Source organism: Micromys minutus (genome assembly GCF_963924665.1).
Source record: "Micromys minutus genome assembly, chromosome: 19".
Classification (NCBI taxonomy): domain Eukaryota; kingdom Metazoa; phylum Chordata; class Mammalia; order Rodentia; family Muridae; genus Micromys; species Micromys minutus.
Window position 1 is genome coordinate 53,122,793 of NC_137954.1, and position 16,655 is coordinate 53,139,447.

A 16,655-nucleotide genomic window follows, 5' to 3' on the forward strand; every position below is an offset into this window, starting at 1 on the left:
AGGGAGGGAGGTGGAAGGAAAGGAGGGAGGGGAGGAGGGAGAGAATAAGCATGAGGGCAAAAGAGTGAAGGAGTAAGACAAAAAGGACAAAGAAAAACCAGTGTGTGTGTGTGTGTGTGTGTGTGTGTACGTGTGCATCTGTGTGTGTGCATGAGAGATGCAGACAGAGACAGAGAGTGAGAAATGATATGGAGAATATAGCTCCTTCCCCATAGTGTTCCATTTGGCACCCAGCCGGTTGAGTGCCCACACAGGAAATGCCTCCCAAACACATTCAGATTTGCTTTAATAGCTGCCTAGACCCTCCTCAGTCCATCATGGTTGACAACCAAGATTACCCATCACTCCACACTACAGTTACAGGCACCAGTGGACACTCCAGACTTTTACAGGAACTGAGGTCCTCACAATCTCTCAGGAAGCTCTCCTACCCAGTCTCCTGAGCCCCAGAATTGTTTGTGCTAAGTCCCTGATAAGACGGTAACAGGAATTTTGCTTAACTTTAGAAATCACTTCAGAGCAAACGAACCTTTAACACACAGAGACCCCCAATGGATGGACACAGTCATGTTTCTCCATTTGTTCAAATCTTATTTGATTTTTCCTGAGCATTCTGTAATTTTCAGCACACAGATCCTGTATGTAGCTAATATTTTATTTTTTGGAACAACTGTAATGGACATTGTGTTTTTAATTTCAGTTTTTGTATACTCACTATTAAAAGCCAGAAAAGTAATTCCCTTTTCTATGAATGTATCACACAACCTTGCTGAACCTATTTATTACATGTAAGAACTTTTTACTATGTTCCTTAAAAATTTTCCCTGTAGATGTTATAAACGTAGCCAGCGCTAAAATTTTTCTAGAAAGTTTTATATCATTATCATAAATTGTACACCAGTATCAACTAGTCACAAAAGAATGAGATTCTGAAAGTTAAAAGGAATTTAAATTTTAACTAAAGCAGTGTTATTTTCAGAAGGCTGGTGCTCTTTTTGTCTGTCTCTGTTTCCCTCTCTGTTGTATCTATCAACTATCTGTCTGTCTGTCTTTCTGTCTGTCTATCTATCTATCTATCTATCTATCTATCTATCTATCATCTATCTATCTACCTATCTATCTATCTATCTATCTATCTATCTACCTATCCATCTATCAACTATCGACCTATCTACATATTTCTTCTATCTATCTATCTATCTATCTATCAATCATCTATCTATCTATCTATCTATCTATCTATCTATCTATCTATCTACCTATCCATCTATCAACTATCGACCTATCTACATATTTCTTCAAAGGGAGAAAGCAAATATAAGAATATGTCTTTAATTCAGGCCTGATACCCGTTTATAATCTCAGCTACTCAGGAAGGCGAGATGGGCGGATAACAACCCCAAGGCAGGCCTACCTTGATCTGCAGAGTGAGTTCAAAGCTAACAAGGTCAACTTAGAAAGGCTCATAGTTTGTTTAGCAACTCATTGGTATGGCACTAGCCTAGCATGCATGCACACACTCTAAATCTGATCTCTAGTTCCACTGGGGGGAAAAAAAGAAAAATTAAAACATGTTAAAAACTTGGTGGGAGGTTTGGCAAGATGGCTCGGTGAGGAAAGCAGTTGCTATGCACGTATAAAGAATTAAATCTGGGTGACATGGCAGCCCATCTGAAATCCCAGCGCTTGAGAGGTGGTACTGCATCCTGAGGGCAAGCTGGCTAGCCATGCTAGTTCAACTGGTGAGCACTGGCTTCAGCAAGCACCCTGTCTCAATGTATCAGGTCAAAGTTGGACACCAAATTTGACCTCCATATACACTTGCACACAGATATGAATAAATATACATGCATAAAACAGACACAAGCAGAAAAAACATCAAAACAAAAACCCAGCACCTTACTGGCCTGAGGCTTCCATGGAACATTTTCTAGGATACAGCATATGGTAAGCCATAAAACAAACCTCAAAGAACTCATGCAGAGCTGGTAAGCTGGCTCGGTGAGTAAAGGTGCTTGCCACCAAGGCTGATGACCTGAGTTCAATCTACAGGACATGCGTGGTAGAAGAAGGAACACCCATGAGTTGTCTCCGACAAGCATACCATGGCAGGCACACATAGATAGATAGATAGATAGATAGATAGATAGATAGATAGACAGACAGACAGACAGACAGACAGACAGACAGATATAGATAGATAGACCAACAGATAATAGATACTAAACTAACTGATTAATCAATTCTTTTGAAAATAAGAATAAACTAGTCTTTTGCACGGACCTATTCAGAGGTTTGAATGAGAACTACAATAAAAAGTCATTTCCTCTGTTGCACAATCCAAATAAGGGCCTCTCACATGACTGACTGTAAGCACAACAACCGCTATGTACACCCACTCTCTGAACACTGTGGGATCCTGAAGCGCTGGATTCAGTCCTCACTCAGGCCACATTACTGAAGCAAAAGAATCTGAGCTGAAAGGCTGGTGTGCCACCTGGGACAGTGAGCTGGGACGTTGCCACATCCTTTGGGGAGGGCTGGCTGTGAGCACATTTATAGTTGAGTAAGAAGGCTGGGTTGTTTGCCGGTTCATTTTCACTGGATCTGTATAGCATGGAGCAGACACCAGTGAGCACACCCTGGGAACGAGAGGCAGTGGTCCTGTTTAATCTGGAGACTGCTGATCTGAGGCTGTCGCTCATCAAGAGCTCCCGCCATGCCTCATCTTGTATTGGCGACATTCCTTCTGTGTGCTACAAGCTCCTTGTGTGATGTAGAGAACTGAAACAGAGATGCCAGGCCAGGGTTCTCCACAGACCAATTGGGACATACCAAAAACCGGAGCTAAAGGCAGACATGGTTTTATCATAGGGACAGAAATGTCTTCGTATGTCTCTTTTTCCTAAGATTAATCTCAGTTATGTTTCAGCTCATTATAGTAAACATTCCTATCCCATTCAACGTGAAGTCAATTAGTGCTTAACTTCTGGTCCATCCGACTACCTCCCGCAACACACACACACACACACACACACACACACACACACACACACACACACACACAGAAAGGGGAACTTTTCTCTGTCAAAGTTCCCCTTTATCACAAGGAGGTGTCAGATGAACCTGCCTCCTTCAACAAGGCTAATTCAGCCCACCTACCACCCAAGGTAGGAAACACTGGCCAAAAAGCTGCTTTGGAATTACAATGAAGGAATATATCTGGTCTGAGTCTGAAGAGCTTAAAGACAAACCCAACCTCTAGAAAGCAGGTGATTAAGTGGAGTTCATGGAGATAAAAACTAACCAGATGCGCTGTGACATAATGTGTTTGCAACACAAAGGAACAGAGTAATTTACCAAACACCACTTTCAGGACTTCGGCAAGATTCATTTTCAATGCTCATTTAATTTTGGTTTAATCCTGTTTTGATATCAAAATCAGAAGCATGGGGCAGCTCTTTATGAATACCAATGACAATTATGACAGGTGTTCCTTAGAACTCAGGATCCAGGGAACAGAGGAAAAACAAGTTTGCAACAGAAGCCTCCCCATTAGTGTTTTGTCTTCCCAGGGCTTCAGCTACCCACAATCAATTGAATCCAAATATATTAAATGGAAAATGTATTACTTTTCAAATAATTCATTAAATTTTAAATTATATACTATTACAATCCCAATCTATTTTATTAGTGTTTTAATCTTTATTACTGTGTCTGTTATATAAAATAAATTTCATCAGAGATTTTTTTTTATGTAGAAAAAAGTCATAACATCCATGGAGTACAAAGGAACCTATGGTTTCAGACAACCACTGGTGATTGGAATGGATCTGTCATGGGAAAGGATGACTAATCCATGACTCTTTGAAGTGGCAGTTATTACAAAGATGGTGAGTTTAACAGGCCAGATGAGGACACCACGTCCCAAATCCACCTTCCATATGCCACAGTTTGGTAATGTCATATGGATGTGACCCTTAAGGATCATGAGCAAGAAGCATGGTGGGAGAGTGAATGGAGACGTGTCACGGAAGCGAGAATCCTCAGAAGGAATCAGTGTGGTTCTCCTGACGTTCTGTTTAGTTCATGCAAGAATGGCTCATTGTAAAAAGAGTGACGGTAACCATAAAATCTTCTTGGGCCCCTGTCTCACCAAATGATCAAAGATTCAGGTGGTCTCTGCTCCCTCTCTGTTTCTCAGCCATGTTGTACTATGATATAGTCATCAGCATTCTATTTGAGAAACTCTAGGCAAAGCACAATTAACTTTTCTTTATAAAAACCCAGCTTGGAGAGAACGCAGGGAACATGGTGCTCTCTGGAAAAGGGTCTTCTCCAGCCCAGAGAGAGGGCTGGGTCTCCACCATCAGGACTCTGGATCTGTCCACAGAAGGCTGAGCTCTCAAATCCACCTCACAAGACCTCTCACACCTGAGCCCACAAAAAGAGAACCAAGTCACAGCCATTAGAACTAACTGCCTGCCCACAAAGAGCAGAACACCCATGAGCAATCTCCTTCCTCAGCCCATGGGCCGTCAGAAGCACAGGAGAAACAAGCACCAGTCAGAGACAACAAGATCACCTATAATCACTGACAACAAGATGGCAGGAGGAAAGCCTAAGAACCCAAGCAATGGAAACCAAGAAAACCTGGCAACATCAGAACCCAGTTCACCCAATACAACAAGTAGTGTATTTTCCAACACACCAGAAAAACAAGATTTAGACTTAAAATCATACTTCATGATGATGATGGAGATCTTGAAGAAGCACATAAATAATTACAGGAGAACCAGGAGAAATCACTCAAATAACTACAGGAAAACACAACCAAACAGGTGAAAGAAGTAAAAATAGAAATAGAAACAATAAAGAAATTACAAAAAGAGACAACCCTGGAGATAGAAAACTCAAGAAAGAAATCAGGAGTCATAGATGCAAGCATCACCAACAAACTACAAAAGATGGAAGACAGGATCTCAGGAGCAAAAGACAACATAGAAAACATAGACAAAACAGTCAAAAAAGATGCAAAAACCAAAAACCTCCTAAACAAAAATGTGCAGGATATCTAGGACTCAATGAGAAGACCAAACCTAAGGATAATAAAAATAGAAGAGGGTGAAGAATATCAACTAAAAGTAAACAGTAAATATCTTCAACAAAATCATAGAAGAAAACTTTCATACCCTTAAAAATGAGATGACCATGAACATACAAGAAGCCTAAAGAACTCCAAATAAATTGAACACAGAAAGGAAATTCTTTCCAACACATAATAGTCAAAACACCAAATGTTAAAAACAAAGAAAGAATCGTAAAAGTAGTAAAGGAAAAAGGACAAGATACATAGAAAGGCAGACCAATCAGAATTATACCAGACATCTCAACAGAGACTATGAAAGCTAGAAGATCCTAGACAGATGTCATACAGACCCTAAGAGAACACAAATGCCAACCCAGGTTACTATATCCAGCAAAACTCTCAATCACCATAGATGGGGAGACCAAGATATTCCAGGACAAAACCAAATTTACACAATATCTGACCACAAATCCAGCTCTACAAAGAATATTAGATGGAAAACTCCAAACAGAAGGAGGGAAACTACACCCTAGGAAAAGCAAGAAAATAATCATGCAAGAAAACCTAAAGAAGAAAGACAGACAAAATTAATTCTACCTCTAACAACAAAAATAACAGGAAACAACATTCCTATTCCTTCATATCTCTTAACATCAGTGGGCTCATTTCCCCAATAAAGAGACACAGAATATCAGACTGGATACATAAACAGGATGCAGCATTCTGCTGTATACAGGAAACTCATCTCAGAGACAAAGACAGACACTACCTCAGAGTAAAAGGCTGGGAAAAAAACCTTCCAGGCAAATGGTCCCAAGAAACAAGCTGGAGTAGCCATTCTAATATCGAATAAAATAGATTTTCAACCAAAAGTTATCAAAAAAAGATAAGGAAGGACACTTTTTACTCATCACAGGAAAAACCTAGCAAGATGAACTCTCAATCCCGAACATCTGTGCTCCAAATACAAGAGCACCCACATTCATAAAAGAAACCTTACTAAAGTTCAAAGCATATATTGCACCACACACAATAATAGTGGGAGACTTCAACACCCCACTTTCATCACTGTACAGATCATGGAAGCAGAAATTGAACAGAGACACAGTGAAACTAACAGAGGTTATGAATCAATTGGAATTAACATACATCTACAGAGCATTTCATTCTAAAACAAAAGAATATACCTTCTCAGCACCTCAAGTTACCTTCTCCAAAATTGGCCATATAGTCAGTCATAAAACAAGTTTCAATAGAGATGAAAAGACTGAAATACTCTTATGCATCCTATCAGATCACCATGGACTAAGGCTGGTCTTTAATAACAACAAAGACAACAAAAAGCCCATATACACATGGAAGCTGAACAATGCTCTGCTCTATAATAACATGGTCAAAAAAGAAATAAAGAAAGAAATTAAGGATTTTTTAGAATCTAATGAGAATGAAAGCACAACATACTCAAACCTATGGGATGCAATGAAAGTAGTAATAAGAGAAAAACTCATAGCTCTGAATGTCTCCAACAAGAAACTGGAGAGAGGATACACTACCAGCTTGACAGCACAGCTGAAAGCTCTAGAACAAAAAGAAGCAGATACACCCAAGATGAGTAGACAGCAGGAAATACTCAAACTCAGAACAGAAATCAACCAAGTTAAAACAAAAAGAACTATACAAAGAATCAAGAAAGCCAGGAGCTGGTTCTTCCAGAAAATCAACAAGATTGATAAACTCTTAGCCAGACTAACTAGTGGGCACAGATAAAGGATCCAAATTTACAAAATCAGAAATGAAAGAGAAGACATAACAACAGAAACTGAGGAAATTCAAGAAATCATCAGATTGTATGACAATAGCCTATACTCAACAAAACTGGAAAATCTAGGGGAAATGGATAAATTTCTAGATAGATACCAGGTACCAAAGTTAAATAAAAATCAGATAAAACATCTAAACAGTTTCATAAAATCTAAAAAAAAATAGCAGTTATCAAAAGCCCCCCAAACAAAAAAGCCCAGGACCAGATAGATTCAGTGCAGAATTCTATCAGACCTTCATAGAAGACCTAATACCAATACTCTCCAAACTATTCCAAAAAATACTGACAGAGGGAACACTACCCAACTCAATATTCAGAGCCACAATTACTCTCATTCCTAAACCACGCAAAGACCCTACAAGGAAAGAGAACTTCAAACCAAACTCCTTCATGAACACTGATGCAAAAATACTCAGTAAAATTCTTGCAAATCAAATCCAAGAACACATCAAAAGGATCATTCACCATGATCAAGTAGGCTTAATCCCTGGGATACAGAGATGGTTTAATATACAAAAACCCATCAACATAATCCACCATATAAACAAACTCAAAGGAAAAAAAAACACATGATCATCTCACTAGAAGCTAAAAAAAGCATTTGACAAAATTCAACACTGACTCATGTTAAAAGTCTTGGAAAGAGCAGGAATCCAAGACCCATACCTCACCATAGTAAAAGCAATATACAGCAAACCAGTAGCCAACATCAAACTAAATGGTGAGAAATTTGAAGCAATCCCACTAAAATCAGGAACTAGACAAGGCTGCCACTCTCCCCCTACCTAGTAGTATAGTACTGAAAGTCCTGGCCGGAGCAATTAGACAACAAAAGGAAGTCAAAGAAATACAGATTAGAAAGGAAGAAGTCAAAATATCACTATTGGCCGATAACATGATAGTATACTTATATCACCCCAAAAATTGCACCAGAGAACTTTTACAGATGATAAAGAACTTCAGCAAAGTGGCTGGATATAAAATTAACTCAAACAAATCAGTAGCCTTCCTCTACTCAAAGGATAAACATGCTGAGAAAAAATTAGGGAAAAGATACCCTTCACAATAGTCACAAACAATATGAAATACCTTGGTGTAACCCTAACTAAGCAAGTGAAAGATCTGTATGACAAGAACTTCAAATCTCTGAAGAAGGAAATTGAAGATCTCAAAAGGTAGAAAGATCTCCCCCATGCTCATGGATTGGAAGGATCAACATTGTAAAAATGGCCATCTTACCAAAAGTAATCTACAGATTCAATGCAATCCCCATCAAAACTCCAACTCAATTCTTCATAAAAGCAATTTGCAAATTCATCTGGAATAACAAAAAACATCTACAGGAATCTCCATCCCTGACCTCAAGCTAAACTACAAAGCAACTGTGATTAAAAAACAAACAAACAAACAAACAAACAAACAAACAAAAAAACCCTGTATGGTATTTGTACAGAGATAGGCAGGTAGATCAATGGAACAGAACTGAATACCCAGAAATGAGCCCTCACAGCTATGTTCACTTGATCTTTGACAAAGGAGCTAAAAACATTCAATGAAAAAAGGACAGCCTCTTCAACAAATGGTGTTGGTTCAACTGGCAGTCAGCATGCAAAAGAATGCAAATTAATTCTTTCTTATATCCTTGTACAAAGCTCAAGTCCAAGTGGATCAAACATCTCCACATAAAACCCGGTACACTGAAACTATTAGAAGAGATAATGGGGAAAAGTTTATAACACATAGGCACAGTGGAAATTTTTTTGAAGAGAGCACCAAAGGCCTCTGCTCTAAGATCAAGAATTGACAAATGGGACCTCACGAAATTGCAAAGTTTCTGTAATGCTAAAGACTCTGTAAAGAAAACAAAATGGCAGCCAACAGACTGGGAAAGGATCTTTACCAATCCCACATCTTACAGAGGGCTAATATCCAATATATACAAACAACTCAAGAAATTAGCCTCCAGAGAATCAAACAATCCTATTAAAAAATGGGGTACAGAGTTAAGCTAAGAATTCTCAACTGAGAAATACTGAATGGCCGAGAAGTACCTAAAGAAATGTTCAACATTCCTAGTCATCAGGGAAATGCAAATCAAAACAACCCTGAGATTCAACTTCACACCAGTCAGAATGGCTAATATCAAAACCTCAGGTCACAGCAGATGCTGGTGAGGATGTGGAGAAAGAGGAACACTTCTCCAGTGTTGGTGGGGTTGCAAGCTGGTACAACCACTCCGGAAATCAGTCTGGCGATTCCTCAGAAAATTGGACATAGTACTACCTGAAGACCCAGATATTCCACTCCTGGGCATATACCCCAAAGATGCCCCAACATAAAATAAGGACACATGATCCACCATGTTCATAGAAGCCTTATTTATAATAGCCAGAAGCTGGAAAGAACCCAGATGTCCTTCAACAGAGGAATGGATACAGAAAGTGTGGTACATACAATGAAGTACTACTCAGATATTAGAAACAATGACTTTACGCAATTCTTAGGCAAATAGATGGAACTAGATAATATCATCCTGAGTGAGGTAACCCAGTCACAAAAGAACACACATGATATGTAGTCACTGATAACTGAATACTAGTCCCAGAAAACTCTGAATACCTAAGAAACAATTCACAGACCTCATGAAGTTCCAAAAGAAGGAAGGCCAAAATGTGGAAACCTCAGTCCTTCTTAGAAGGTACTCTCATGGGAGAAAACACTCATGGGAGGAGGTACAGGATCAAGTGGAAGAGCAGGGACTGAATAGGGGCTCAATTGTTCAGGGACTACCTCACTTGGGGACCCACACCATGTGCAGCCACTGGACCAAGCATTATTGCTGATGCTGGGAGGTGCTTTCTGGCAGAAACCAGATAGGGATACCTCCTCAGGGGCTCTGCCAGAGTCATGCAGCTGAGCATGCTTGCAGTTAACCATCAGACTGAGCAATGGACCTCAGTGGGGGTGCTGGGGTGTGGTGAAGGAGCTGAAGGGAGTTTCGGCCTCATTTGAAGACCAACATTGTTGACCAACAAATCCTCCACAGCTCCCATGGACTAGAACACCAGCTATTGAGCACACATTGAGAGTCCCATGGTTCCAGTTGCATATGCAGCCGAGAATAGCAGTGTCTGTCATCAATGTGAGAAGAGGTCTTGGTCCAGGGAGGGCATGTTTTCCCAATGTAGGGGAAGCCAAGGCACTGAGGTGGAGAGGGTGATTGGGAGCTAGTGCACCTTTGTGAAGACAAGTAGAGGGGGAGGGGGGTTGGGAGTGGGGTGAGCAAAGGGGATAACATTTCCTTTTTAAATACAGAGAGTATCTAATAAAAATTCAAAAAACAAAAACAAACAAACAAGGGTGGAGGCAAAAAAAATCAGTTTGGGTATTCTGATCTCACAATTATAAAAAGAACTGAGACAGGAGGTCAAGAAAGTTCTATAAGCTGTTGCTGCTGGGGTGATAAAATGTATCATATTCAGATATTATGTCAAAATAGTAACATTATTATAAAGACTGAACCACATCTTCAAATTAAAATCTAAAACAAACAGATATTGTGAACAATATCAAGACTTCTCATGGCCATTTGTACATAAAAGTGTTACTAAAATCATATTAGTAGTAATGTTAATATGAAGAATAAGGTATTAATTTGACTGACAATATATGGGGTAGTCAATGCAGCTGTGCTATACATAGGCCATTTGATTTACTATTCATCATCATAAAAACCATAAGACTTCTATCATTCTCCTACAATTCCACTCTGTTAGAATAATCTGATGGCCATAGTTCAGGCAATCAGTTCAATCTTTACACAGAAAGTTTAAACACAAGCAAAGACGTAACTGTACTTAGAGATATTTGTTAGTGGGAGCTGTGACATTTGCACAGGACACACAGACAAACAAACAGACTTAAAATGTGTTGGTTGTGTGGACACATCACACACACATCACAGACACATACTTGAAATGTGCCTTACCTAATATTACCTAATATTGGATAGATCACACAGACACACACACACACACACACAGACACACACACACACACACACACACACACACATCACACAGACACACACACACACAGACATACACACACACACATCACACAGACACACACACACAGACATACACACACATCACACAGACACACAGACACACACACACACACACACACACACACACACATAAAATGTGTCTTACCTAATATCAGATAGGTCGCACTTGTTCCCGGCAATCGCCATGACAATGTTTTCTGGGCCATGCTCCTTCAGTTCCTTAACCCATTTTTTCAAGGTATGAAATGAATCCTAGCCAAAACACAAGATGAGTCACTGAACAGACATGTCAGTAGATTTCAAAGCAGTAAAGATATGAACCCCATATAATTCAATGAAAAAAATGTTTGTAGGGGACAGCTACTTAACATTGGCCAAGATGCCTCTTTCTAAATTACAGCTTGAGGGAGTTAAAAATCACATTTGTAACTTCCTTCAGTAAGCACCATTGACTAGAAATAACAGCCTTGAACCTGTGAGAACCAGGATCTCAGGATCAAGCAAATGCAGAGGCTTTCTTCAGGAGAAAAATGTTTGTTCAGGTCCTGCTTGCCCTTTACTCATAACCTTCCTCTAGGGCAGAGGCCAAGTGGACAGACATTTTGGTGGAAGCTGTCAGAACTCATGGACTATACAACAGCAATGAACCAGCTACCAGTCAGCATTCCAGAGGGACTGGGACTGGGACAGGCGAATGCCATCAAATCAAAACACTGACCTGTTAATGAATATACCTCAAAATACATTCCAGCCAATCTCATCTGCAGAAGACACACTCCAAGGTCCTCAGTGGACACCTAACACTGACTTGGAACCCAAGTCTAGAAACAACCTGTTTCTGCCCCAGGAATACCACAGAGTTGAAACAAACAAGTGGGCAGAGTAAAAACAGTAGCAAAGTAATCACAATAATAGGGTACATTGTTTTAAATGTACCATTTGTTTCTGGAATTCTCCCATTTAATAGTTTTGGAGGGCAGTTGACCTTGGATAAGGAGGACTACAGAGAGTCAAAGCACAGATAAATGGAGACAACCGCCTACAAGCACAAACACAGTTACCTTTATAGACACAAATATTACCTCAGACCGCTGAATGGTGCAATTGAACCACTAACAGAAAATAAGCTTCAATGATAAGACACACAGAACTTAAGATGTTCTCAAGGAAAGTGCTAACCATCGTGGCCTGGCCTCTGGGAAAGCTCAGTTTTAATGGGTGGAAAAATGGTGGCCCAGCAGTTAAAACTGCTGGCTGCTCTTTCAGAGGGACCAGATTTGGTTCCCAGCACCTACAAGATGACTCATAAATATCTGCAAGTCCAGTTACAAAGGATCTAGTGCCCTCTTCTGGTCGTTTGGGTCAGAAACACATGTAGTGTATGATGTATATGCAGGTAAAATATTCATACACATAAAATAAATAGGTATTTTTTAAAGGTCAGCTTTCAGATAAATGTTTATTGCTTTTGTAATTGAGAGGATCAATCAAAGTGGCTGTGTGAGCAAAACACCCTGGCTGTGTAGCTTTCAGTGTTCTTGCTCGCCACACGGCTGAGTCTCCCTGGGGTACTGGCAAGAATCACAAAGCAGTCTGCTTTGCTGTTTCTGGGATGGTCACTAAGCGGAGCATCTGAAGTTGGGGACATTCTTACCTGCTTAGTGATGTCATAGACTATGACAGCTGCAGCCGATCCTCGGTAGTACATGGGAGCCAGAGAATGGAACTGTTGAAAAGCAAACAAATCCGAAGCATCCCTCAGCCACACATTAAAATTTTATTCTGCATCATCCATGTAGGATCTACCCCCCCCCCCACACACACACACTTAGATTTCTCCAGGACTTAATATTAAATAATAAAGTTTGCTTCCCTACTAGACATACACTTGTAATTTATGGACCGTAAAATCTCCTCTGGGCCAAAAGCCAGATAAGATTTATTTTCAGTGTTGCCTTCCTGTAAATTTTCTTTTGTGTACTGACCCAGGCTAGTCTCCTTAGAACTGTACAGTGGTAACGAAAAGATAGGTTCCTAGGAGAGATCAGAGCACAAGACCTTTGCAGAGCTACTGGAAAGGAACAAAGACCCAGATGGCTGCCAGTTCTGTCAGGCAAAGCCTTATTGCCTACCAAGGTCAGCTAATGGTGACACATCAGATGGGCTTCAGCCCCCAACCCAGAAATGTGAAGAACCATAATCTCTCATTCTCGAATAAGATGAATAACTATTCTCTGAATGTATGCATTGCATGTATATTTTGAAGGAGGACCTAGTTTTAATTTGTTTTTGTTTTGTTTTAATTTAAAAAGTTGTTGGCAGAGGCCAGCAGTGACAAAGAGTTACGAGGTACCAGTCAATGTTCAAACTTAATTGAAAAAACAAAAAAGAAACAAAAACATGGACCAAAATGATGAGGTTCTTAGTAATTCAATAAATGCTAAAAGGCTGTAGATTCCGTGTTAGAGTGGTTCTAAGGAGAGACACCCTCATCTACTACATGGGGATGGTATTTAGTGCTTCCCCACAAAGCCACTGGGAACGACAAAGCAGAAACTGACATGTGCATCCCTTCTGACTCAGAAGTCTACTTACAGGAAATATGTTTTAGCGTGGGAACAGGCCCAGAAAGACATTTCCCTATGCTGCACTGGAAGCAAAAATCAAAGAATGTGAAGGTTCGTCATAGCACTATGTAATATCCTGGACTGAATGTCTGTGTGCCCTGCACAACTCCAGTGTTGACAATCCTTGTCAGTGATGACATCTGGGGGGAGGGTCATAGGTCATGGTGGTCATAGGTCATGGTGGTCATAGGTCATGAAGGGAGTCTCGTGGTAGGATTGGAGGATGACACAGAGAGGAAGAAGGTCTCCTCCTCATCCTGGATGTGAGGACACAGGAAGAAGGAGGTTGTCTGTGAGCCAGGATGTACCTCAGAACCATGAGAAAGAAAAGGTCTGTTCTTTTAAACCACCTGCTGTGAAGCATTTTGTTCTAGGTGAGGCTGACTAAAACATATGTAGAGTACAGAATGTTCTACAACCCCTGAACAGAAGGGAATTTTTATTTAAAGGAAAACATCTTTTTGACACACTAAGAAGTATAAAAATGTGTAAAAGCAGCAGGAAGCACAGAATGTCCTATGAAAAGGTGGAGAGCAATGGGTATATAAATACTAGATCATCCCAAACTGTCAGCAGTAGAAGGCCTGGGCATTTTTACACTTGAAAGGCTATATCATATACATTACATGATAATATTAAGTAAGATGATTTTAGGTTAAAATAAAAACCAGGGCCAGTGAGAGGGCTCAGCAGGTAAGGGCACTTGCCACCAAGCCTGAAGACCTGAGTTTAATCTCAGGAACCCAGGCCGTGGAAGGAGGAAACCATATCCTCCAAGTTCTCTGACTTCTATCTGTGTGGTGTGGCAGGGCCACAAGTCCTCTCCCCCACACAAGTATTTCAAAGAAATTAATTAGAAATCAGCTAATTTTATTGGGGGCATAAAGGAGGGAGAGGAAAGATGAATCCTGTAGAGTTTCTGGCAAACAACAAAATTACTTATTTTTCTTATTTCCCACACAGTACTTCTCGTTGGGATGCTCAGATGACGTCATGAGGAGCCAGGATGCAATGACCACAAACAACTCACTTTTTGAAGGGAAACCACCCTGGAGTTTGGCTTTTAAGAAATGTGGTGAGGGAAAGTCTGCCACTCTCCTCTGCCCACAAACACCACGCCAGGTCTCACTGCAGAAGATACCACACAGGCCTGTCACAGCCACAGACCTCCCTCTGCTGTATCTGCCCTAACTGCTATGCTCTAAGGATTTAAGTGCAGCCCACCCTGGTCAATGCACTCCTCATGTGTCAAGACCAGACAGGATTTTATTTCTTCAGAGGAAAAAGTAATGTCTGTAAACACCAGGCTTTGCTAAAGATAGAAAGGGTGCATACAAAGCTGCCTTTTAGCCAATCAGATGAATACCCCCCTTCTTGTTTTCAAAACAGCCTCTGCTAAAGAGTACAAACCCCACTTCTCAGAAATCAGACCCATGACAGAGATTTCCCTTTGGGCTCTGACACCATGCGGGTCTCATGAATTATTGAAAACCCTCAGCATGCAATGCATTACATTTTCTTCCTTTCCCCACAAAGGAATCACTCTGAAATAAATCAGTTAGTGAAGCCACTTAAAGGATTTTATTGCTGAAGACATAGGGGGTTTTAATAAATTAAAAGTTAATGTCTTAGTTCCAAAACTCAATAATGCATTGACCAAAGGGTATTATTTGTGAAGGGCAAAGAGAGAAATCATTTCTAGCTTACAATATATACCCATTTATTCCACACAATGAGAACAGAAGTGCACACACTCAGCCACAGACTGGTGTGATATAATTTACTCTCCAAGCGGTCAGAATTAATATGGACAGGAAGATCACAAAAAAATTCTTCCATCATAAAGGTCATAATTGGAGGAGGTTGGTAAAAGCTTTCTTATTAAAACCTCCTTTAAAAGGCTATTTAGAAACCAACACACCAAACACCAGCCAATTCCAACTCTTCACAAACTACCCAACAAAATATATACTTTAAATTTTAGCGTTCAGATAATGCCCAGGTACCATTTAGAAGCAGCAGAAAATTCTGCAAAGCCAATTTGTCTGTTCAAAGAGATGGTTATCTATGTTCTTTAGACATGAGACTAGTTTGGTTTTTTTAATTTCATTTTTAGTGTGTGTGTGTATGTGTGTGTGTCTGTCTGTCTGTCTGTGTGTCTGTGTATCTATGTCTGAATCCTCCTGGATCTGGACTTAAAGGTAGTGGTGAACTGCCCAACATGGGTGCTGGGAAATAAATTCAGGTCCTCTGAAAAAGCAATGTCCACTTTTAACTATGAAAGAGCAATATCCACTTTTAATTACTGAGCTATCTCTCCAGCCCTAACTACTTTTTTGTTTGCTTGTTTGTTTGTTTTTATGGTTGTCTACATCATAAGGAACAGCCTTCAGCAAGCTGGACTTCTCAGCTTTTGTGGATGAATGCAGTAGTAGTCAGTTTTTTTTTTTTTTTAACAACTTTATTTAGAAAAACAGAGATAAATGTACAGATTTTAAAAGCATTTTTTCATAAAACTATATGAATATTTTTTAATTTTTTAAAGGTTTGATAGTATTAATTGAAATATTGCTAGTTATAATGAGCATAAAGTACGTATAAAACAAAATATAACATGGAAATAGTCAAAGTTCTCTTGGTACGCAAAGATTAAACATAATGATTTTTAAATACCAAGGATTGCCACAAGGCTGCATTCTTAGATCTTGAATTATTAATGATTTAAGGTCTAGGTATACCACACTCTGAGAGGGTACTATACATTTTTTTTCCTAAGAAGGACTGAGGCTTCCACATTTTGGCCTTCCTTCTTTTTGAGCTTCATATAGTCTGTGAGTTGTTTCTGGGGTATTCAGAGCTTTCTGTGGTTAGTATCCAATTATCAGTGACTGCATATTATGTCTGTTTTTTTGTGACTGGGTTACCTCACTCAGGATGATATTCTCTAGATGCAGCCATTTTCCTAGGAATTTCATAAAGTCATTGTTTCTGATCGCTGAGTAATACTCCATTGCATAAATGTACCACAATATCCATTCATCTACTGAA

General features: G+C 39.8%; 1 protein-coding gene across 1 annotated transcript in view; it reads right to left on the reverse strand.

The window, feature by feature from the left end:
• The window catches only part of RAB31 (RAB31, member RAS oncogene family), a 122,256-nt gene that overhangs the window by 35,693 nt on the left and 69,908 nt on the right, over positions 1-16,655 (reverse strand). The window contains exons 4-5 of the mRNA XM_080932846.1: positions 12,635-12,706; positions 11,126-11,232 (exon numbers count right to left, since the gene is read on the reverse strand). Coding sequence (XP_080788972.1) covers positions 11,126-11,232; positions 12,635-12,706 — 179 coding nt within the window. The remainder of the gene's footprint in view (positions 1-11,125; positions 11,233-12,634; positions 12,707-16,655) is intronic.